At 41.8% G+C, this 23,061-nt stretch overlaps 1 protein-coding gene across 3 annotated transcripts in view; it reads right to left on the bottom strand.

Annotated features, from left to right (window-relative positions):
• The window catches only part of LRP1 (LDL receptor related protein 1), a 337,681-nt gene that overhangs the window by 93,663 nt on the left and 220,957 nt on the right, over nt 1–23,061 (bottom strand). For all 3 annotated transcript variants that reach the window (XM_032212335.1, XM_032212336.1, XM_032212337.1), the window contains 10 exons: nt 19,956–20,123; nt 19,046–19,228; nt 17,306–17,506; nt 15,973–16,218; nt 13,371–13,568; nt 7,519–7,723; nt 6,455–6,619; nt 5,095–5,339; nt 2,754–2,885; nt 345–572 (listed from right to left, as the gene is read on the bottom strand). In XM_032212335.1, the coding sequence (XP_032068226.1) occupies nt 345–572; nt 2,754–2,885; nt 5,095–5,339; nt 6,455–6,619; nt 7,519–7,723; nt 13,371–13,568; nt 15,973–16,218; nt 17,306–17,506; nt 19,046–19,228; nt 19,956–20,123 (1,971 nt within the window). The remainder of the gene's footprint in view (nt 1–344; nt 573–2,753; nt 2,886–5,094; nt 5,340–6,454; nt 6,620–7,518; nt 7,724–13,370; nt 13,569–15,972; nt 16,219–17,305; nt 17,507–19,045; nt 19,229–19,955; nt 20,124–23,061) is intronic.

The raw sequence follows: 23,061 nt of genomic DNA, 5'->3' as shown, positions 1-23,061 counted from the left end.
GATTAAACATGTCATCAGTTTGGAATATTTGCGTTCCCGCAAGAGACCTAAGTCAGCCACTTGTGACTTTCCTTTGACCCTTATCTAGCGCCAATTTAGTTTTGGCCATTATTTGACCAGATTCTTGTTTATAGGTAGCAATAATAAACTTTTCTCTGCTTTGAACTCAATGAGTGCTCCTGGTTATTTGTCCCTGGCATTAGATTTAATTAAAAGTTAAATATTCTTCTCCTTTAAAAAAGCTCTCCATCAAATATTAGAATTTAATTAAACAATAGCCAAGTCAAAAAGCAACACAAATGTTGGGAAGCTTTGGAAGAGAGGACAATATAAGTAATTCACACCTGCAGAAACAACCGTTTCAACGCCAGTTCCATTGATGAAGGCCCGCTTGATGGTTTGTGTGCGGACATCTGACCAATAGATGCGTTGTTCCAGAGCATCATAGTCAACCACAGTCACATTGTCAATGTCAGGCACAGTGAAGGAGTTAATGTAATTGTAGTAAGGGTTGTCAATGTCCACACCTCGGATTTCCATCTGGCGTGCATAAAGCAAGAACTTCTTAAATTCTGAAGATGGGGAGAAAAGACAAGACCAGGTGATGGAAACTCACTATCATCAGGACTCTGCCAGTATAAAGACTTTCCAAAACCTGCAAGATTCTTAAATAGGTTATACCAGTGATGGCGAACCTATGGCACGCGTGCCACAGATGGCACGCGGAGCCATTTGTCAGGGCATGCGAGGCGCTGCCCTGTCAGCTGGCTAGCATGCATGTGTGCGCTGGCCAATTGAGTTCACCCTTTTTTAAAGCCATTTTTCGCCCTCCCCAGGCTCCAGAGGCTTTCTAGGAGCCTGGGGAGGCTGAAAAGAGCCTCCTCCACCCTCCACCCCCCGGAGGCCCCATGGAGGCCCTCCGGAAGCTTCATGATCTTCCCTGAAGCCTCCGGTGCGCAAAAAATCGGCCCTACGGGCAAACCGGAAGTTCGGGAACAGACTTCCAGTTTGCTCGGAATGTCGTTTTGACTGCTCCAGAGGCTTCAGGGAAGCCTCCTGAAGGTCCCTGAAGCCTTCGGAGCACTCAAAATGACCCTCCGAGCAAACCATAAGTGACTTCCAGTTTGCTTGGAGGGTCGTTTTGAGTGCTCTGAAGATCCCTGAAGCCTCCGGAGGGCTTCCGGGGGGGCGGGGGAGGCTGTTTTTGCCCTCCCCATGCTCCTATAAAGCCTCTGGAGCCTGGGGAGGGTGAAAAAAACATGCAAAAAATGGGGGGAGCATCTGTAGTACATGCATCCGCACTGGTGGGGGGTCGCGCATTGCATTATGGGTGCGGCACGCCTGCACATGACCCCCCCTGCGCTCCCCCCACTTATGGCACCTGAGCCAAAAAAGGTTAGCCATCGCTGGGTTATTCATTAACAGTATAGATCTGGGGTTAAAAGTTTCCAAAGTTTAGACTGAGGATGAGTTTAATTTTTTTCTCAATTAGCAAATTGAATCAATCAATCAATAAACATTTAGCCTGAAGAGATGGGAAAGTAACTTGTTTTGGGGTTTCAGTTACACAATTCATCAGAGAAGGGATTACTTTAGTTTAAAACTGCTCCTCCCTAGCCTCATGATTTAGATGTTTTGTTGCAGCACGCAACAAGTGTTGCTTATGACTAAACATATTATTATTATTTTTATTATTATTAAACATTTATAGGCCGCCCTTTTCCCTGAGGGGACTCAGGGCGGCTTACAATAATAGGGGAGGGGTGTGCAGGACAAAACACAAAAAGAAAATGTGGAGTAAAAATAATTAGCGGTAAAACACAACATTCACTCAACATTCGGGAGGGGCGAGAGTAAAGTCCTATCCCCAGGCCTGACGGGATAGCCAGATCTTGAGGGCTGTGCGGAAGGCCTGGACGGTGGTGAGGGTGCGGATCTCCACGGGGAGATTGTTCCATAGCGTCGGGGCTGCAACTGAGAAGGCTCTCCTCCGCGTAGTCGCCAGTCGGCACTGACTGGCGGATGGAATTCGGAGGAGGCCTACTCTATGCGATCTGATGGGACGAAGGGAGGTAATTGGCAGAAGGCGGTCTCTCAAATAGCCAGATCTACTACCATGGAGCGCTTTATGAATGGTAAGTAGGACCTTGAAGTGCACCCGGAGATCAACAGGTAGCCAGCGCAGCTCACGGAGGATCGGTGTTATGTGGGCGAACCGTGGTGCGCCCACAATCACTCGCGCGGCTGCATTCTGGACTAGCTGAAGTCGCCGGATGCTCTTCAAGGGCAGCCCCATGTAGAGCACATTGCAGTATTCCAGCCTAGAGATCACAAGGGCTCGAGTGACTGTTGTGAGGGCCTCCCGGTTCAGGTAGGGCCGCAACTGGCGCACCAGGCGAACCTGGGCAAATGCCCCCCTGGTCACAGCTGACAAGTGATGGTCAAAACTCAGCTGTGGGTCCAGGAGGACTCCCAAGTTGCGGACCCTTATGGAAAATTATGGAAAATCAGTCTTTTAGAAACTGATACAAGAGGATGAAAGCGTGGCTATACATTTAAACATTCCTGTGTTTTTTACTCTCATTTGCTAGAAACCTGTGAACTATTCTGAAACATAGCCTGGGAGGTATCAATAGCTAAAATAAATGGGAAAGACAGGGACCAGAAGCAATAAAGCACCATTATAATATCAAATTATCTATCTTTGCAGGAGAAGTTCCTGATTTACTCTGGATCCCATCCACTCCCTTTACCATAGCAGGTGGCATTGTCCTTATCCAGCTTCATCAGGTGGGGGCAAGCACAGGAGTAAGTGCCATTGTAGTTGATGAGGCACAGGTGGGAACAGTGGCCTTTTCCTCCATTGGCCTCACAAGGATTGGGGGCTAGAAGAACAAAAAAGTTATAAGATTACATTCCTCACAATTTTGTTCTAAAGAAAGCAGAATGCATAGCTCAATGGCATATATAGCGCAAGGGAAAAAGACCACTGGACTTCTGGATTGTCCAGCATTGTAGGGTTGTACTTTTGCTTTCCCTAGAGCAGTGGTTCCCAAACTTGACAACTTTAAGACTTGTGGACTTCAACTCCCAGAATTCTCCAGCCAGCTCTGCTGGCTGGAGAATTCTGGGACTTGAAGTCCACAAGTCTTAAAGTTGCCAAGTTTGGGAACCACTGCCCTAGAGCAAGCGTCTCCAAATTTAACAACTTGAAGACTTGAAGACTTCATGGCTGGCTGAAGAATTGTGGGAGTTGAGGTTCATGAGTCTTAAAATTGTCAAGTTTGGAGAGCCCTACCCTACTGCCTTAAAAAGTGCAAGTGCCAAAAAAGAAAATGTACGACTAGGGGAAAAGCCAATCCTACAATCTACAGAGGATTTCCAAATCATCGGAAAGGAGAGAATCTAAGTGCAAATACTTCATATTGTGTAAAAAATCTTCATGTGTATCCATCTCATTTTTAATAATAAAACATAGTGAAGCTTTAATCATCTTCTTTTAGTGACCCCCATAATCCCTTGCGGGGTAGAGTCTGGGCAACTGAATGGAGCTACCAGAGTATTTTAATGGCCGGATACCCTTTCTGTCGCCAACGCGGAATTTTGTTCAGCAGATAAATTCTCAGTGTGGCCAGAGGGAGAAATACCTGCCTCTACCTAGGATCGAACTCACAACCTCCTGTTTGTGAGACAAGAGCACCGCACCACTCCATAGAGAAGCTTTAATACACAGATATAATTACTGTATATTCATTCCTTGTTGTCTTTTTAAGGTAATTCTGTTATTTTACCATCAACCTCAGAACGTAAATTGGTATATAAGTCCTTGGAATGAGTATTTATTTATTTATTTATTTATTTATTTATTTATGTATGTATGTATGTATGTATGTATGTATGTATGTATGTACCTACCTGTCTATCCATCTATCCATGCCAAGTATAATAGTATCACTGTTTCCCCCCCCCCCCCCTTCCCATTTAGGTGTAACGTTCCCGTTACAACATTTAGGCAAGTTAGCTGACAAGAATCTCCAGGATTTTAAGTAACCCAGATTAAATGCACAAAATATATGATATATGCATCTTACCCCCATATAAAGAGACCATTATCTACTATGCCATACCTGAATGAGAATGGCCTCTTCCTTATTAGAGAAGGAATTATTTTAGTTTAAAACTGCTCCTCCCTTGCCTCATAATTTAGATGTTCTTTCAGCACACCAGTCTTGCTTATGACTAAACATGCTATGGAAAGGCAGTCTTTTAGGAATTGATACAAGCAGGTAAACACATGGGTATAGACATTGGTTTCTGAAAAATAAGCTCTACGTGGCAATGGATCCAAGATAGTACTGTCCCATAGCAGTGTAATTAAATCCAGAATCTGTGCCTTTTTTAGGAGACTCAGGAATAAGGAGAAATGGTTTAGTCTTTGCTTCTATGATCAAATAATTAATTCTTTCTTACTGAAAGATATAATACCAAAAACTGGCAAATAGATGCCTGGGGGAGGCCGTGCTCATTGGCAGAGCACATGCTTTGTCTATCAAGAGTCTCTTGTGAAATTCCTACCATCTCCAAGTGTCGGTGGAGATTCTCAATCATCCAGACCATGGTTGTCCCACAGGTGCTTTTTTTTTCTTTCAAAAAACAACAGGACTTCCTTCTTGCTGTTGTTGTAGTTTTCTTTGAAAACGTTTCTGGATGAGAAGCGAAATGTTTTCAAAGAGGGAAAAAAAAACCCAAGAAAATCCAGCTGCTTTTTGGAGAAAGCACCGTTGGGACTACATCACCAAGAAAAGAAAGGAACGGCACCAATTAACAAGAAAAAAAAACACCCACTCTTAGATATAGGCAATCTAGTTTTACCCAACTAGCTTCCACCGGCTGCATCATTTACACATCAGTGGGGGGTCACTGTTTCTTCCTGTATCCATTAGATGCAAAGTCTCTGGGGGCAGACTTAGCTACCTTGAAGACAGCAGTAGGCAGCTGTGGCAATTGTGACAAACTTCTGGTGCCCATGTTGACTTCACAGACTGAAACCTGATGTCATTCTCCCACTGCCCCCTTTCTCTTATCGTGGCTCACCTACAGGCTGGCGAGAGGGGTGGTAGACCTGCAAATCAAAGGGCTGTGTGTTGGTTCGCTGCACGACCGTAACGTTGTGGCCTGTCCACTTGTTAGCCTTGGCCAAGGTATTTGTGCGCCAGTCAGTCCAGTACACCTCTCCACCGTACAAGGTGACAGCAAAGGGATGTGACAGATACTCATGGCCTCGCAGCACCTCAATGTGCCCAGTGCCGTCATAGAGGGCAGAATAGATCGCATCTGACCTGGGGAAAGAAGATGGCGAATCAACACAAACATTCCCAGAAGCAGGAAAAAGGAGAGGTGGGAAGCAAGAGAGACGAGTTCAAGAGTGGCGTGGGAACATGGGAGTGCAAAGTAGAACTGGTACAACAAGAACGTTTTCTCATTTTCTTTGTTCAAGTGTGTAATTTTTGTCTGACAAATCAAATCAATAAATAATGAAAGATATGGCTGAGGAAACAGGCTGCAAATAAGACATGACAAACAAAGAAAGATGAAGGATGGAGGGAGCAAGATACTTAGATGAATGGAAAAATAACAACGTGATCAAAGGCTTTTCTTTTCAGAAAGCAATCCAGCATGAAATACATCACTCTAGGAAAGCAAGCCAAATACCTATTTTATGTTGCCCTGGAGTCTATTAAAGGCACGCCAAGTTTATTATAAAACACAGTGATTTGTTTATTAGTCTCTAATCTACAGCAAAAAATGCATTTAATACGCTAGCCAATAATGTCTCACTTACTAAGGTTTTATTACATTAATATAGTAACTATAGTAATTATGTGTATCGTTACTATGAGAGACAGAAAAGAGAAAGTTATTGTGTTCTTACAGCCTTCTCAGTATAATGGGATATTACAGCAAAATAGGAGACTCTCTTCTCTTTCTCTTCAATTAAATAATAGCCCTGCAAAGTGCAACTGAGGTAGAATTACTCCCAATAGACAGAGAACCTTTTTAGCAGAGCAGGAAGAAAATGCTTCCAGTTTTTCAATGTTTTCTGGGGTTGGAAGCATATCTTGGACAAAGATAACCATTCCCAATTGCAGCTATGGTAGTCTATATTACACTGGCATTATTACATTCAATATGTGATCTTTCAGTAAGTAAAATTATCTCCAAGGCTAATACAAGAAGGAAGGAAGAAGAAGTGGCAAGAGCAGCAAGATTTTGAATTGCCAGTACTCAGTGGAAATAAAAATACCAAACCTAGATTCTTATAAAAGGAAAGATGTGGACATTTTAAGAGGATCTGGATTGGCTTCTCAATAACCCCACCCCCCACCACCCAGAAATGACTAATTTCTACCCTGAATCTCAACCCCTGAATATTTGGTGTCTGGCTGCTCCGCACCTGGCATCAATCCACAGTATACGCTTTTCCAGGTAGTCCACTGTGAGCCCATTTGGCCAGCCGCCTGAGCCTGTTTCCTTGTGAATGACGCGTCGGCCTTGGCCACTCATGGAAGCTGCCTCAATGCGAGGCAGGCTGGCATCCCAGTCTGTCCAGAAGAGAATCCTGGGGGGGGGGGGGGGGGGGGGAGTGGACACACACAGAGTCAAAAGAAAAAAAGATGCCTCTTCAGCCACAGGAATATAGTTTACGTACCCTCTAACACTGCAATATTCACTCTGTAAATCATTCCCTCTTTGAGACACTAAACAGTGATTTGATATGAATTCCTCTCTGCAACACTCCATAGCTGTTGAACGGGGATCCAGCCAAACTCTATAAGACTAGGCTTTTAAAAGCAATGCTTTGTTTCTACAGAGTTCAGAAAGTCTGTATGCACAGTGCTACATGGTACAATTCCCTTCGTATTTTTTTTAAGTGATGTGAAAATATTGCAGTGCTCTTCAATAGTCTGCTTATGATCAGTCCCATCTACCTCTTATGAAAGGATTAGAGAGGAATAAAGAGTATCCTTCTACACTGGTAATATTTTTAGGAAAGCTGGAATTTCTCTCAAGATTTCACTGCAGAGAGGATCTAATTCAATTTCTGCAGTAGAGGAATGTGCAGGCATACACTTTAAAAGGATCCTGAACACCTATTTGTTTTTAAAATTCTACAGGATATTACATAAATAATAAATACCAGGGCATCTTTCTAGTAGCTGAAAGAAGTTTGCTTATAAACAAAACACCAGACATTCTTGATGCTTAATTCTACCAGCATTCTATGCTTTTTCCCCTTTGGGTCAAATCCCAGAATAAACCCAGCCCCCTCCTAAGGATACAAATATCTGGTGAACATTTGGTTTACTGCCTCCTCCCAGGTTTGCTAATGAATTAAAAGTTTAACACATTTTACCAAAATCCATATGGGGAAGTTATTTGTGGTATCCAACCTTCCACCATGTTTTTAAATCAGTTCCTGCCCATAGATTTCTCTATCCCCTACATTCAGAGTCATACCCGCATCGTGGATCTAGGGCGATGGCACGAGGGTGCTCAATATCCCCAGCCAATAAGGTGCTCCTCATTGTTCCGTCTAGCTTAGCCACCTCAATTTGGTCCAGGTTGCTCTCCACCCAGTAGATGTTGCCAGCAATCCAGTCCACAGCAAGTCCTTCTGGGGTAGCTAGCCCATATTGTATCACCACCTCAAAGCTGGTTAGGGCTGTAAAAAAAAAAAAGTTGGCATAGGTCATCAGTAATTGTTCGTATTATTCAGACAAGCTTCACTGCATGTTGAAAGCCTTTTTTAAGATTCTTTTCTGGGATCTAACTTCCCAAGTTCTTCTCTCTCAATTAAAAATGGGTAAAGATGCCTCCAAATTCTATAACAACATTTCAAGAAAGGTATCTTAATGGATCATACCAAATGTCATTGAGAGGACCAGCAGAACCACTAGAAACACTGTCACGTATTTAATTCATGGCCTACCACATTATCAAGCTATTCAGTCTGAAAATATCCAGAATCCACACATCTAAATAATGAATGTGATTCCAGAAAAAATCTGAGAGAGAGTTGCTGCTACTCTTTATTGGATCTTAGATCAGGCAGTCTGAAGAATTAGTAATGATCTAAGATAGCATTCCCCACCTTGAGTGCACTCTTATTTATATGGACTTCCATTCCCAGAATTCTCACCTGTGACTACATGGGCTGAAGAATTCTCAGAATTCAGGCCCATACATCTGAATGATAAGTTGGGGAAAGATGATCTAGGATTCAATGCTGTCTTCATGAAGTATCTTACAATATACTAGCAATGGACAGACTATAGCCACCTTAGAGATTAGTAAATTTATTGTGATCTGTAAAATATAATCCATTCTGAGAAAGAAACCATGCTTTTGCTAAATCGCTGGAGTTATTAAAGCAGAATACATGTAGCTGAATTCATTCCAAAGAGCCTACAGGAGAATTATTTTCAGCATGCCGCTTTTCTTTCCATTGGGTAAAATAGGAATTCTTCCAAGCTATCTGCTATCTTTTATTTAGACATAGGCTATAGTTACATACTACACGTCATAATTTTTGGCTATACTAACAGTTAAGTTAGTATAGTATAGTTAGGGCTTGAAGATCACCATAGATGGGGATGGCAGCCAAGAAATTAAAAGACATTTGCTCCTGGGGAGGAAAGCTATGGCAAATCTAGACAGCATACTAAAAAGCAGAGACATCACCCTGCCAACAAAAGTGTGTTTAGTCAAGACTATGGTTTTTTCAGTTGCAATGTTTGAGCTGTGAAGGTTGGACCATAAGAAAGGATGAACACCAAAGAATTGAGGCCTTTGAACTATGGTGCTGGAGAAGACTCCTACCAGTCCCTTGGACTGCAAGGCGATCAAACTGGTCAGTCCTAGAGGAGATCAACCCTGACTGCTCTTCAGAAGGCCAGATCCTGAAAATGAAACTCAAATACTTTGGCCACCTAATGAGAAGAAAGGACTCACTGGAGAAAAGCCTAATGCTGGGAACAATTGAGGGCAAAAGAAGAAAGGGACAATAGAGAATGAGAGGGCTGGATGGAGTCACTGAAGCAGTCAGTGTGAGCTTAAATGGACTCCAGGGAACGTTGTCCATGAGGATGCAATGGGTCAGACACAAATTCGCAACTAACAACAAAAACAGTTAAGAATTAAAACTAAAAATGTGCAGAAATCAAGCGCCCTCTTGAAAATTTGTCCCGATCCTAATATGGTAAAAATCTCATTTCTAGCTTCATTTATAACTTTAATCCCTGGACAAGTAAAAAGAGTCCTAATTTTAGGTATTAAAATAAAGATACATGGAAAACTAATTTCAATTTTAAATGGCTTTATTGAGATCAAGGGGTGGGGTTTTTTTAAAACAACAATCAAAGTCTGAGTAACCCAAGAGGCTTCAAATTGAAAAGACTGACTTTTTCTAAAAATGCATAGCTAGATGAAAAGGGAGAAGGGACGGAAAGTCCTTTAGTGGGGACATACTAAAATTCATCCTGATATTTTGCAATTCCTTGATCACCCAGTGCCCCATCACCAGCTCTGTTGAGGCACTAATCAGGTTAGGCCCTGCTCTTTGCTGAAACAATTGCTAGGCTGTAATTATCATTTAGGGAAGCTCTGGGAATGCTAATTAACTCTAACATAATGATCAACATTTAAAAGAAGGACGGTATCATTTAACAGGGTTTGAACACTGCTATTTCTGATGGTAGAAATGCAGAAAGAGAAGGACAGACTGTATTATTTTGAAGGTTATCTCAAGCCCTTTTCACATTTCAGCTTTTCCTGAAGGGCTTATAGACCAATTTACAGGTAATCCTCAGTTGATGTTAGTAATTGGAACTGGGAACTCCATCACTAAGTGCCGTGGATATAAAGCTTGACATCATGTGACTCTACCCTACTGCGGCTATAAAGTGTGATTTCAGATGATTGCTATTTGTGGCCTCCTGTTGGCTTCCTCATTGGCTCTGCATGTTGGAAGCTGGCAGTGAAGGTCACAAATCACAATGGTGGGACTGTGGGACACTGCAACTCTTGTAATTGTGAATCGGTTGCTGAGCGTCTGAATTATGATCATATGACTACTGTGACAGCCACAACTTTACGGGCCAGCCAAGTCTCCTCATTCAGCGCCTTTGTAATTTCAAATGGTTGCTGAATGAATGGTCATTAACCAAGGATTACCTGTACTGAAGTACTTAAAAGGAAGCTATTCAGAAAAGAAGAGAGTGATTCCTTTGTTTTCTAAACACAAAAAACATCTTCATTAAAATACGATATATCCAGATTCACACCTATGAACTATTTAGGGTTGACAATAAAGGGATAGTTTAGCACTGCACAAATTATGACAAGGCAGTGATGGACTAAGTCACTAGCACCTCTACGTTTTCCTGTCAGTGGAAAGAAATGTATCCCTAGGGAATTTTACAAAGCGCTTTATTATAACACTTTGAGCCGTTGGTTAAACAAGGTTTTGCGTTGGTGATTACAATAATTACTTCAAAGAATTTTAAAGATAAAATTTGTAAGATCCTTCCGTTCCCAAGAATCCTAGTGAAGAGGATCCTGTAGCTGCCATATGGTTAGCCACACGTGGCTGCTTTATTTGAGGGCAACGTCTCATGGATTGAAACTGAAAGCCTGCTGTGCTTTGAGTTAACTGGCTTTCAATTACCACACACAGATTAGAAATGCTAATCTAATCACCCCCAAGAGCATTTGTTCCTCATCACTGGGGCTCAATCTGCTATCTATCTATTTATTTACTCTTCCAGAACCAGCAAAAAGAGCTTATTATAATGCAAGAAGCTGGCAACTGCTTAATAATGTGGCCCTTTGGGATTTGATTTCCAATACCCCAGCTTACTTAATGGATGGCAAGCTCTCAGTGGAAGCACACTGACCACAAATGTGGCGAAGGTCCAGCCTTTTCCCCAGAACTATCTTCAAGATGTTTCAAAAATCTTAATTAAGGAGAAGCTATATGTGCACAATGCAGATTGGCCAGGTCCTATGTCAGTCAAAACAAATTTCTATCCCTCATTTCCAAGCAAAGTTGTGCCCAGCAATATCTGAGTACAGTTGCAAAGCAAAGTTTCATTCTCCTTTATCACTTTATCTTAATTTAGTGAAGCAATGAGTCCTAGACTTTATGTCAGTCATAAACCAAGTTTCTGTTCCTCCTCTCTTTCCCAATCCATGGCTATTATGCAGAGCACTGAGTGGCTCAACCTTTCTGTTACTCATAACGTTACTTCCTGAATTGATCTCAATCTTTAAAAAGAAACAGGGACACGGATTTCAAAATCCAAAATAAAATGCTGAACAGCACCTGTGCCAAATGGTTGTAAACAAACCACAAAATAAAACCAAGGAGGCAAATTGTCAGAAGTAGAGATAGTTCTCGACTTATGACCTGTGCTTCTTTGCATCCCTCCTCATAGCCACCAGAAAATAAAAGTGCTTTTATTTCAACAAATACTGTTAGTTCTTGACTTACAACCCCAATTGAGCTCAAAATTGATGTTGTCAAGACAGGTGTTAACTGAACTTTGCCCCATTTTACAACCTTCCTTGCCACAGTTGTTAAGTGAATCACTGCAGTTGTTTAGTAACACAGTTGTTAAGTGAATCTAGTTTCCCCATTGACTTTGCTCGTCACAAAAGGTTGATTATATGACCCCGGGACATTGCAACCATTATAAATGAATCAGTAGTCAAACGTCTGAATTTTGATCATGCAACCCTGGGATGCTGCAACTGTCATAAGTGTGAAAAATGACCATAAATCCCCCCCCCTCCCCGTAACTAAATGAACGACTATAAGTCAAGAATGACCTGAAGTGAGATGGGAGTTGTTGTTAGATTTATCCTATATATTTTGAGGGGCAAAAACACTCCGTCAGTGTTCCTGAAAACCTGTCAGCCTTGAAAGCCATATTAACACTGGAAGCTTCCACACTGCCAAACTCATTGTTTGCGGACTGGACTAAGGCACTCATTAAACAAATGAGTAGTCCTGGTTTGTCTGAACTATGATGGAAGGATTGATATCGCTCAGTTGTTGTTTTTTCCTCTGATCAACAGAGAGATGAGAGACAGTTATTCCTTCTCTTCCTCAGCTTTATGAGTTACGTTAAGAGACAGGGCCCCATTATCCAGAACTGAGAGTTCAGGTGAGGTGAGATGTGCCCACTTTCCGCCAACAAACTCTACAGATGCTCAAAGGAGGGAACACCTCCTACAAGACTGTCACTTTATCTCAGCTTCCCTGCAAGAAAAGATGCTGTGTTCCTAATACAGGGAAAGTGCTTTTTGATTGCTATGTACATTTTTCTCTCCAAAAGCTTTTTTTTTAAAAAGATATGTGATTATTTTCACAAACACACACATGAATTACATGCGCCAATCTGAAACTGAAAAATTGTCAGTAACAAAAGGTTTAAGCAGTCTCTGTTGCTGCTTTGGTCAAAATTGCCCCTTCATCAAGCTTCTTTTCTTTAAATAAAAATATTGCCAAAGCTTTATTTTCATTTGCAATTAAAGTAAAAACAAATAGACCCTTAATTAAAATAATGAACTGCAAAGAACTTCACCAACAAAGAAGCAATTCATCAGCTATGCCAGACAGGAAGTAAATAAAAGCTTTTATTTAAAAGCACCGTAGCCCTAAAAAGCTTCAGTATTGTTTAACCAACTCCAATGGCCCTGTTATTTCATATTTTAATTATATATTTAATAATTTAATTATATATATATATATAAATGCTATATTTATGCTGATAAATAAATAAAGGGAGACTAATATAGATCTATTTCAAGCTATTTAGCTCTCATCAGCTAGCCATACCCTCGCTGGGAATGACTTTATATATATATATATATATATATATATATATATATATATATATATATATATATATATATATATATTCCCATCAATCATTCTTAAAAGTTTGAACAGCTGATAACAGCAGAACAAACTTATGCATAATTCTTTTTTGTTTTTTTACTGTGGTTCCATCTTGAATACAAGGTTGAGAAGGAAGCCTAAATATCCTGGTTGGAATGGATTGTAAGCAAATCATATTTTAAAAGTATAAACTTTGAGGTGGGGGGGATATTTTGGAAAAAAGGTACCATTCTACAGCAATCACATCTGTGCGCCGATGCATGTGTATGTGCCTTTGAGTCAGTCTTTGGTGACCGCCTGTAAAATTTCATGCAGTTTTCTTGGTAATATTTTTGAAAATGGTCTGCCATTGTCTTTTTCCTAGGGCTAAGAGAGAGTGTCTGGCCCAAAGCCACTCTGTACTCACCTCCATTCTCATGCAATTTCCCCCGGTATATCTTGTCTTCTACTACATCAGTCCAATAGAGGGAGCTCTGATTCAGATGAAAGTCCAAGGCAATGGTGTTTCTCAAACCAGGCACTAAGACGCTGTAATCTCCCTTGTGTAAGTCAATACGCCGGATCTCATGGCGATTGGAGAAGATGATGAAAGGCTTAAACGGGTCTAAAAATGGAAAGAAGAATGTTGATCACTGCTGCTATTATATTTTCATGATCTTCAAACCCTGGAGCATCCCCTAAGAGGTGCTCCTGCAGCAAACTCTTCCACTTGAAAATAGATTTGGAACAAATTAGCTTTCAATCTTCCGAGTTTTAAAAATCATTTCTGCCTTTCCAATTTTATTCATCTCTGTTCTGCCAAGACGGTCAGGTCTGGGATTTTAATGAACATAACAACTGCCATAAATCATTATAAATTATTAATAACAATCCCTGAAATATGGACAAGGAGCCAAGGTGGCGCAGTGGTTAAATGCAGCACTGCAGGCTACTGCTAGATCAGCAGTTCAGCGGTTCAAATCTCACCGGCTCAGGGTTGACTCAGCCTTCCATCCTTCCGAGGTGGGTAAAATGAGGACCCAGATTGTTGGGGGCAATATGCTGACTCTCTGTAAACCGCTTAGAGAGGCCTGAAAGGCCTATGAAGCGGTATATAAGTCTACTGCTATTGCTATTGCTCATTATCCTAGTACTTATTCATGTCACAAGGTAATCTGTGGACGGCGATTCCCATAGGCAAAGGTCCAAAGCTCTCGCATGAGCCTCCCCTTTTTCATACAGGAGGGAATGAATGCCACGCTGCAACTGAACAACATGCATCTTTTTAAAATTCTCCCTCTTCCAGCCTTCCCTAGAGCCCTGGGAACAGAGCTGCCTTTCTTTTGCCTGCCAGCGGTAACATGGCAGAATGAGGCAAGTCCCTAAAGGACAGGAACACTGCTGTGTTTCTTGACTGCCGGAAAACACCAAGCTGGACTTCCCCTCCCCTCCTGCTAGCTCCACTTTGGGTCTCTTTCCCATTCAGTTTTCCAAAAAGGCAAGAATCTTAGGCTGACCTACTACTCTTCTCACATACAAAACAGATTCAAGGGACCTACCCACACTCCATCCCTCATTACGATTTGGGCTTTGCTATTTTTCCAGAGGGATGGAATTGGGCGGGGGGGAGGTGTCTGTGCATTGGTATCCTGCAGAAAAAAATCCCAGTGGGCTCCATCTAGTCCTCTTCCCTTTTCTCCTAAAGATGTCCTCTTCTAAAGCTTTTATTCATAGGAGACTTTTTACAGTTTAAGCCAAATCATGGATGCAGTCTAGCATTCAAGTTTTGAATCAGTTCTTCATTTAAAGCGAATCTTCTCAGTCCATCCTATGATTCCCCATTAGGTCTCAGTGAATCATATAGGAGACATAGTATACTCTTGTGAAAGCAGCTCTGGCCTACAGTTTCACAAGCAATTCGTTGTAAACCCTCAAGAACAGTAGAAGAATCACAGTGAATCCACCGCACACACCCTCAAGAATCAATCCTCGACCTATTATGAGAAGTTATGTGTTTCAGAACAAACACCTGTTCAGACCCTCCTCACGTGGAGTCCGTGGGGGAAAAGAGTGTCAAGAGGAATTTTTTTTCTGATGCCCAAAGCCAGATGTTTAGCAGTTATTGGCCAGAAGGAGAGTATTTTGATGAAGGGAAACAAAGGACAATATCTCCTCCTCAGCTCTGAAAAGAATTCTGTTTCCAAACTGACTGAAATACAGGCTAGAATACTCTTTAAAACAGGGGTCTCCAGCCTTGGCAACTTTAAGCCTTGTAGACTTCAACTCCCAGAGTTCCTCAGCCAGCGTCTTAAAGTTGCCAAGGTTGGTGACCCCTGCTTTAAAGCAATCTTCCTCCAGATGAAGGGATGATTTCACAAATTGTAAAATAATGGCTGTGGGTGAATGTTCTTTTAAAAATATATTTCTAAAAAGGGTCAAGTGTGATTCTGAGGAACAGATATTTAAAAATATGTGCTTACGCAAATGAAGCCAAGATTGGTTTCATTTCCAAGATGCTAAGAGCACACTTGTCATTTAATGGGTGAAATGTTATCCCAACTACCGTATTTTTCAGAGTATAAGATGCACCGGAGTATAAGACACACCAAGATTTTCAAGAGGCAAATTTTAAAAAAAGTTTTTGCATTCTGCAGACCTCCCAAAAATGGGCCGTTTTTCGCAATAACAGGCCTATCCCCCCCCCCCCCAAAAAGGGCATGCATAGCCTTTAGGAGGCTTATAGAGTGCTCCTGGGGGCTGGGGGGGGGGAATTGAGCAAAAAACAGCCCGTTTTCCGTTCATTTCTGCCCTCCCCAGCCCCCAGGAGCACTCTGGAAGCCTCCTAAAGGCTATGGACAGCCATTTTGGTGAAGGGGACGGGGTTTCAGGAGGCAAAAAATGCTGTATTCAGTGCATAAGATCACCCAGATTTTCAGCCTCTTTTAAAGAAAATCTGATATCCACTGCCCCTGCCTTTCAATGAGCCCAACACATTGTTTTGAAGCAGACAGAGCTCACTGAGGACTTACCCAAACTGCGGCAGCTCTCGCCATCGGACTCCAGCATCCATCCTTCATAGCAAGAGCACTTCACATTGTACTTGAACTGCTCACACTTTTGACTACACTTGAGACGCTTGGCACAGTAGCTCTGGATCTGGCAGGTCTTGTTATCAGCACCAAGCTCCATTCCTAGAGGGCACGAGCAGGCAATGCCCTCGCCTGGTGCTACTGTGCAGTTGTGGCTGCAGCCCCCATTGCTCAGAGAGCAAAGATCTGGATGAGATCAGAAACAGCACAGAAAACGATGGAGAGAAATTCAAGCTCAATTTGTCCACACACAATTGCTTAATAAATTCTCTACCAAAACAAGCTCTATACCACAAACAAGCTCCCTATCACTTCACTACCACGATGAATCTTTGGCTCCAATTTCTCAGTCCTCCAATGAATTAACGGATGTCTCTGAGTTCCATGTACAAAAGCAAGTCACCTGAAATTTACTACTAAGAGGATGGAATAAGCATCTTCTACTGCACATTTGTAAGTAAGGGTTTAGATAATAATCTCTGGTCCAAAAGTTGTTTCCTACTGCTCAATTCACAGCATCAATGGCCTCATTTTGACTAATGAGAGCAACAGTCTTGAACTTTCTAACTCATTAAACTGTGTAATATCCAAACAATTCACTCACTGTTTACTAGGAAGATTTATAGACCTCTACATTAGCTTTATCTACGATGTTTGCCTTGTTTCTTCAAACGAATTAAAACAGTATCTGTATCGGTTTACGCCGATACATTAGACATTAGCAAGCAAGGCCTATCCAATATTTACATCTCCTGCAACATATTTTTGTGGCTATCACTTTTCACAAGAGATGAACAAGATGTCCTCATCTTAGGAAAAAAATGGAGGTTAACTTCTCAATAGTTTTTAAAACATGCAAGAGCCTAGAGCAGGGGTGTCAAACTTGCATCATCACGGCAGTGTCACGTGACGTATTGGGACTTTCCCCCCCTTCGCTAAACTGGGCAGCACATGATTTATCCGGCCTGAAGGCCATGAGTTTGACAGCCTGGCCTAGAGATATGTTCTCCAGGAATTCTGGGAGCTATTCTCCCAAGTTCCTGAGAAGATAGTAGGTTGGAAAAGATCATTTAGAGCAGTGTTTCTCAACCTTGGCAACTTGAAGATGTCTGGACTTCAACTCCCAGAATTCCCCAGCCAGCATTCGCTGGCTGGGGAATTCTGGGAGTTGAAGTCCGGACATCTTCAAGTTGCCAAGGTTGAGAAACACTGATTTAGAGAAAGGACAACATTGACATAAGACCAAATAATTTGTTCCTTGCCTGACACTCACCACACAGTTGCCCTTCATCAGACCCGTCCCCACAGTCATCATTTCCATCGCACAGCTTCTCAGGAGGGAGGCAGATAGATGTTGTATTGGCACATGTGTGGGAGGGTGGTTTGCACACCAAAGACTCACAATTCTCTTCATCAGAATTGTCCTCACAATCATTGTCTCCATCGCATACCCAAGCTTTGCTGATGCACCGTGCTGGAAAGAAAGGGAGACAGAGTTAAGAACACTTCATCTTTTTAATACATATATGATGTTATATAATCTTTAAAATTCCCAAGAAACACAAATGAGAAAAGTGAAAAAAGAAAATCTGGAATTTCCTCTATGTGTATACTGGAGAGGAGAGGCAGATGCCTTGTTCTCTTTTTGAGGACTGCTTCCTCCCGCTTTTTTTTTTTTTAGCCATATATTCCCAAATCACACTCTTTTAACTGACAAAGCAGTAATCAGGAAATCAGTGGAAAAAAAGAGTATAAAACAAACATAAAAACTCAGGAGTAGATCCAGCTGTAATCTTCACAATTTCTCAAACAGCAACTTATTGTTTTCTTACATCCCACTCCCCCCACACCCTTCTCAGAAGAATAAGCACCCTGAAAAAGCTCTCAAATCTACATAATTCTGTTTCTCTGGATTAGTAAGAGATTCTAAGGGCCAAAGAATAAACAAGATCATATATACCAGGCTGTTGTTTGACTTGTATTGCATAATACAAAGGCGTCAACTGATGTGTGTTTTTGGTAAGTCAAGTAAGCTATGAGATGTGCATGTTTGGGTTTGCACACAGTTTCTCTTCTTCATGGACACTACTGCAGCAATTATAATGATACAAAATAATATAAGCTTTGAAGAGAATGCGGAGTACATAGATCATGCTAGACTTTTTATTTAAAGATGAGAAATGTATAGCTCCTTGCTGATTCATTATTTAGCAGACCAGAACAGCATACTTACCACTTTAATAAAACTGGGGACAGAGGAAAAATATCTTGAGTGTAGGCAAATACTGCTTTTCCAATAAAGGAGAATATTTGGAGCTCAGGGTTGAAATGGGGTATCTTTGGTGCTCTCTGAGCTTGATAGTTTTCTTGCAGACGTTTCATTATCCAAACTAGGCAACATTGTCAGTGCTAGCAAGAAAACAACCGAGCTCAGAGAGTCCCAAAGGCCCTTCAGATATTGCTTTTATTTAGATCCTCTTCATTCACAACTGGGATAATGAGATCTAATGTCCCTGCAAATTACTGTGAACCACACAAACCGCTTGGGCCAAGTTTCAGTTAACTACATTTTTATCTCAACTTTTTTTTTAAATAAACATTTGCTGCCCTAATAAATATGTGTGAGCAAAAATGGCTGAAGGATCATTATACTGGGTAATGCAAACTTCATCACAGTCCAGCACCCAGAAGGTGGCATCTGTGACATTCTGTTGAAGTTAATAATTAAAAATTACCCAAATCCATAAGATTGCGTGAAATCTGCCGCAATTTTAGAAGCCAATGACAAAATCTTGTGTTGTTTTGCTATTCCCATGCAATATCTCTTTTAATTTAGATTTACTAATGCTCATACCAGCACGGCAAATGGCCGTTGTCTGAAAAGGCTGCTATTCATTACACCACACTTATTTTTAGTAAGTCCTGGATACAACTGAATTTTTATATTCAAGCGGTCTAGATGTGTGCAGTAATCTAGTTGCATTTCCCATCCCCATAATGCAATGCAATTTACCGGAATCCTTGCAGCCAAACTTCACATTTGGATCACAGACATGAGTGACACCCTCACAGTTCTTCTCATCACTAGAGTCCATACAGTCAGTGTCGCCGTCACAGTGCCAGCGCATGGGAATGCAGAGGGCATCCAGTCGGCATTGGAACTCATCTGTATGGCAGCCTCCAGGTGGGCGGGTAGCTGCAGGGGGAAGAAAGGAGAGAGCATGTTAATTGGAGCAGTACTGATGACTAGAGATGGACACTACTAAATCACTGCTCAATGAACAAGGAGATAAAACCTTGCATGACATAGCAGGGAGAGATGCTCTATCAACTGGAAATGGTTTTCAGAAACTTTTTGTACCCATGTAGGAAGCCACACATTAGATTAGGTGTGTATGCGACCTGAAGGTACACATCATTAGCACCTGTCCTTTATCCTTTGTCATGATCAGATTACCCTCTGATTGCCGTGGAATTAACTAGTGCCTCCATTTCCCCAATAGGAAGGATGGAACTATTAGAATGATCTGTCTCAGATGCTAAATGGATCTTTTGGTTTCCAGAGGGCACATGGGAGATTAATCCAGTAACGCCACAACAGCAATAGCACTTAAGACTTGTATACCGCTTCACAGTCCTTTACAGCCCTCTCTAAGTGGTTTACAGAGTCAGCATATTGCCCCCAACAATCTGGGTCCTCATTTTACTGACCCCAAAAGGATGGAAGGCTGAGTCAAACCTTGAGGGGTGAGACTGGAACTGCCAAACTGCTGGTAACCAGCAACCAGCAGAAGTTGCCTGCAGTACTGCATTCTAACCACTGCACCACCATGAGTCTTATGGCGCAATAATTCCAGACCACGGCAGATGCTAGATGTTTCTGGTGCCACACAGAAGCCATTCTAATCACGCCCTATTCTCACCCAGATTGGTGCAGTTGGCATGAGTCTCATCACTGTAGTCCCCGCAGTCATTGTCCCCATCGCAGGTCCAATGGACAGGAATGCAGCGCCCGCTGTTGCATTTGAACTGGTTGCTGGAGCAGGAATGGCTGCAGCCAGCTTCATCACTGTTGTCCCCACAGTCGTTGTCTGGAAACAAGAAATGGGGGAGAAGGGCAATCTACTGGGTTCTGGGGAGCAAACACAACCCTTCCATGCATTTCTCCCCACCATTCCCCTTCTAAGCTAGATGCAGACTTCCTTTAGCTGATAGGCTGATAGAAAGTCGAGAAGGCAGCAATGCATCCACTGTCTTGGGTTACCCCAATTTCTCCAAAGCCTGCATAAATGGTACCCTTCTACCCCATGCATACTCTAGCCAAACATGCTTATGCATTGCCCCCATAGCTTTTACCACTAAAGAAGCCGCTAAACAATAATAACAGCAACAAGAATAGCAACAAAATTTATAAAGAAAACACAGAAACTGCATAGATCATCACATGCACCATGTGGGAAGAAGGGGAGTGGGTGAAGTGAAAGGACTCTATCACATTGCTGGATTCCGGGATCAATTTAATGAGTGTATTCCTTGAGATTCAAAACAATGTCCATCCGTACATATACATCTCTGCACAGGTTAGCATGTGTTAGCATGGGATGTTCTTGTTTATTTGAAATATCTAAGTAAGAATTGGCACTAATAGAGAAAATAATGTATGAATTATTTATTTATTTAGCATTTAGTGGTTTATAGATAAATGTGCTGATAATCAAGTTATTATTGTTTATCCATGCATTGTTGGATTTTATTTTGCCTTTAACAAAACTAGTGAACAAGACTGCTCCTTCTGCTAATTTTTTCCTTGGTTTTGGCAATTTGCATTGCTTTGGGGTTTATTGGATCTTTTTCAAGCTCTAGAGCCCAAAGAGAGATTCAAAAGAAGCATTCTTTCTAACTCAGTTAGCTTTATCAGAACATCTACTCTGATGCAGTGCTGTTTCAAATGCTATGGAAGCCATGAAATATCATTAGCACTTAGACTTATACACCACTTCATAGTACTTTACAGCCCTCTCTAAGCAGTTTAGAGTCAGCATATTGCCCCCAACAATCTGGGTCCTCATTTTACCCACCTTGGAAGGATGGAAGGCTGAGTCAACCTTAAAGATATTCAAGATCGAACTCCTGACAGTGGGCAGAGTTAGCCTGCATTATCACATTCTAACCACTGCGCCACCACAGCTCCTTCTAAGCAAAGATATTTCAAATCACTCCTCCCCCAAATCAGTGTGGGTTCCTCTCCCTGCCGCTACCGGTATGCTTCACACGGGGCCGGGTGTCCTGGTCGTGCATGTGCGCTGCGCACCCATGCACACTCTACCACCCCTGCGACACCCAGCTGCTAATTGGAGGTTGCACAGGCGTCACACGCTGTGCACACGTGCACAATTTGCCGGTTGCTTCGTACCGGCTGGAACCCACCACTGCCCCAAATTATTAGAGTCCCTTTTCTTAACCTTCCCACAACTTGTTCTAGGAAGTTCTGGATGCTGTTCATAGCATCCTTGCTGAGAAGCAAGGGACTGGCATATGTTTGAACACATAGAAGACTGGCTTATGTTTCTGGGTCAGGAGTTCTTTTAAAGTTAGGAACTCTTTGAACCTGCAGGCAAAGAGCAGCAACATTATCTGATGGCCTTCAAAGTATGGGAAATGATAAGCACATATGGAACAAGCAAGCTCCAGAATGGTTTTCCTGCCCATCTAACAAGATTTATCAGTGCCCCAAACCTCCCCCAAACAAAGACAGGAAGTGTTGAGTCTTTGCAGGGACTGAAATTGCACAAGTGATGGCTTTTTTTGGGGTGGGGGGAGTCAAGGAATATAGGAGGGGTGAGGTGCATGTTGATCTATGCACTAACCGTTGCCTTTTGGACAATTCTTTTCGTCAGAGCCATCCCCACAATCCTTTTCTGAAACACAGAAACCAACCAGAAAAGACAGGAGAGTGGGCATGGTGAACACATGTGAATCCACCCAATCAGCACACAACAAACAAAAAGACGACAGGAAACTAGAAATCAAATATGAAAATGGAGACAAACTGGCATCCAAAGATAGAACATGCAGAGACGAAAGGAGGAAGGGCATCAAGAGAGTTGTGTCAAACACAGAAGGGGAATGAAACAGAATCCATAATTCACCCACTTTTTTTTAAAGAAAACCCTCAACGGGAGAAAAAAGATCAGGAGGGCAACCCACATTACTCTCGAGAGATACTCTAAATTCTTTCCTTAATTTGCAGCCTCTACTTCAAAATCAGAATTGAAAGTTGGCTACATTAAGCCATGTCAATGTGCTCGAGTCTGATTTGTGTGAAGGGAGGTTACCTTTGAGTCATACAAACCAGTAGTTTAAAATTAAGTTCTCAATCAAGTCAGATTCGTGACTCACATTTCATCAAAATCATAACTGATCATTAATGGACAATCTCAGCCTCCATAGAAGGCAAATAAGCATCTATCTTTTTTACTTATAAAAATGTAATGGGGTAAAGAACAGAGCTACTCTATGTGCGTTTTTTCCTTTTAAAGGACAGTTTAAAAACAACAATAGCAAAAGAACTAGCAGCAATTCAACAGCCAATTTAATACTAGAAAAAGATGCCTGCCATCTCACTAGCATCTTAGAAAATTACAGGTATTTTTCCCCACATTTCAGGATAAAGGTTTGTAGTTCAATGTTTGAGTGCCTCCATCCACACAAAGTTCCCAGTATCAAGAGAAAACAATCATGTACTTTTCTCTTGATGTTCAAATCCTCCAAGTGCAGGAGACCTTCTTAAGTGGAAAACAGCCAAAAGCAAAATCACATACTTACCTGCAATTTGGTAATCTAGACAACATTGGGCTATTTAATTCTGTACCTGCCCTTAAACTCCAAGCTTAAGACAAAATCCACCCACTAGCTTTCTTCAAGGAAGGTGTGGGAGGATGTGGTGGCATCTAATCTTCATTTTCATTAACCCAGATCTTTTGACAGGGTATTCTAAGTCCTGACATTTTTTGGACAAGTGTGTGATTA

Source organism: Thamnophis elegans, chromosome 2 (assembly GCF_009769535.1).
Source record: "Thamnophis elegans isolate rThaEle1 chromosome 2, rThaEle1.pri, whole genome shotgun sequence".
Classification (NCBI taxonomy): Eukaryota; Metazoa; Chordata; class Lepidosauria; order Squamata; family Colubridae; genus Thamnophis; species Thamnophis elegans.
Note: the sequence above shows the minus strand (reverse complement) of the source record. Positions and strands in the feature narration are given on the sequence as shown.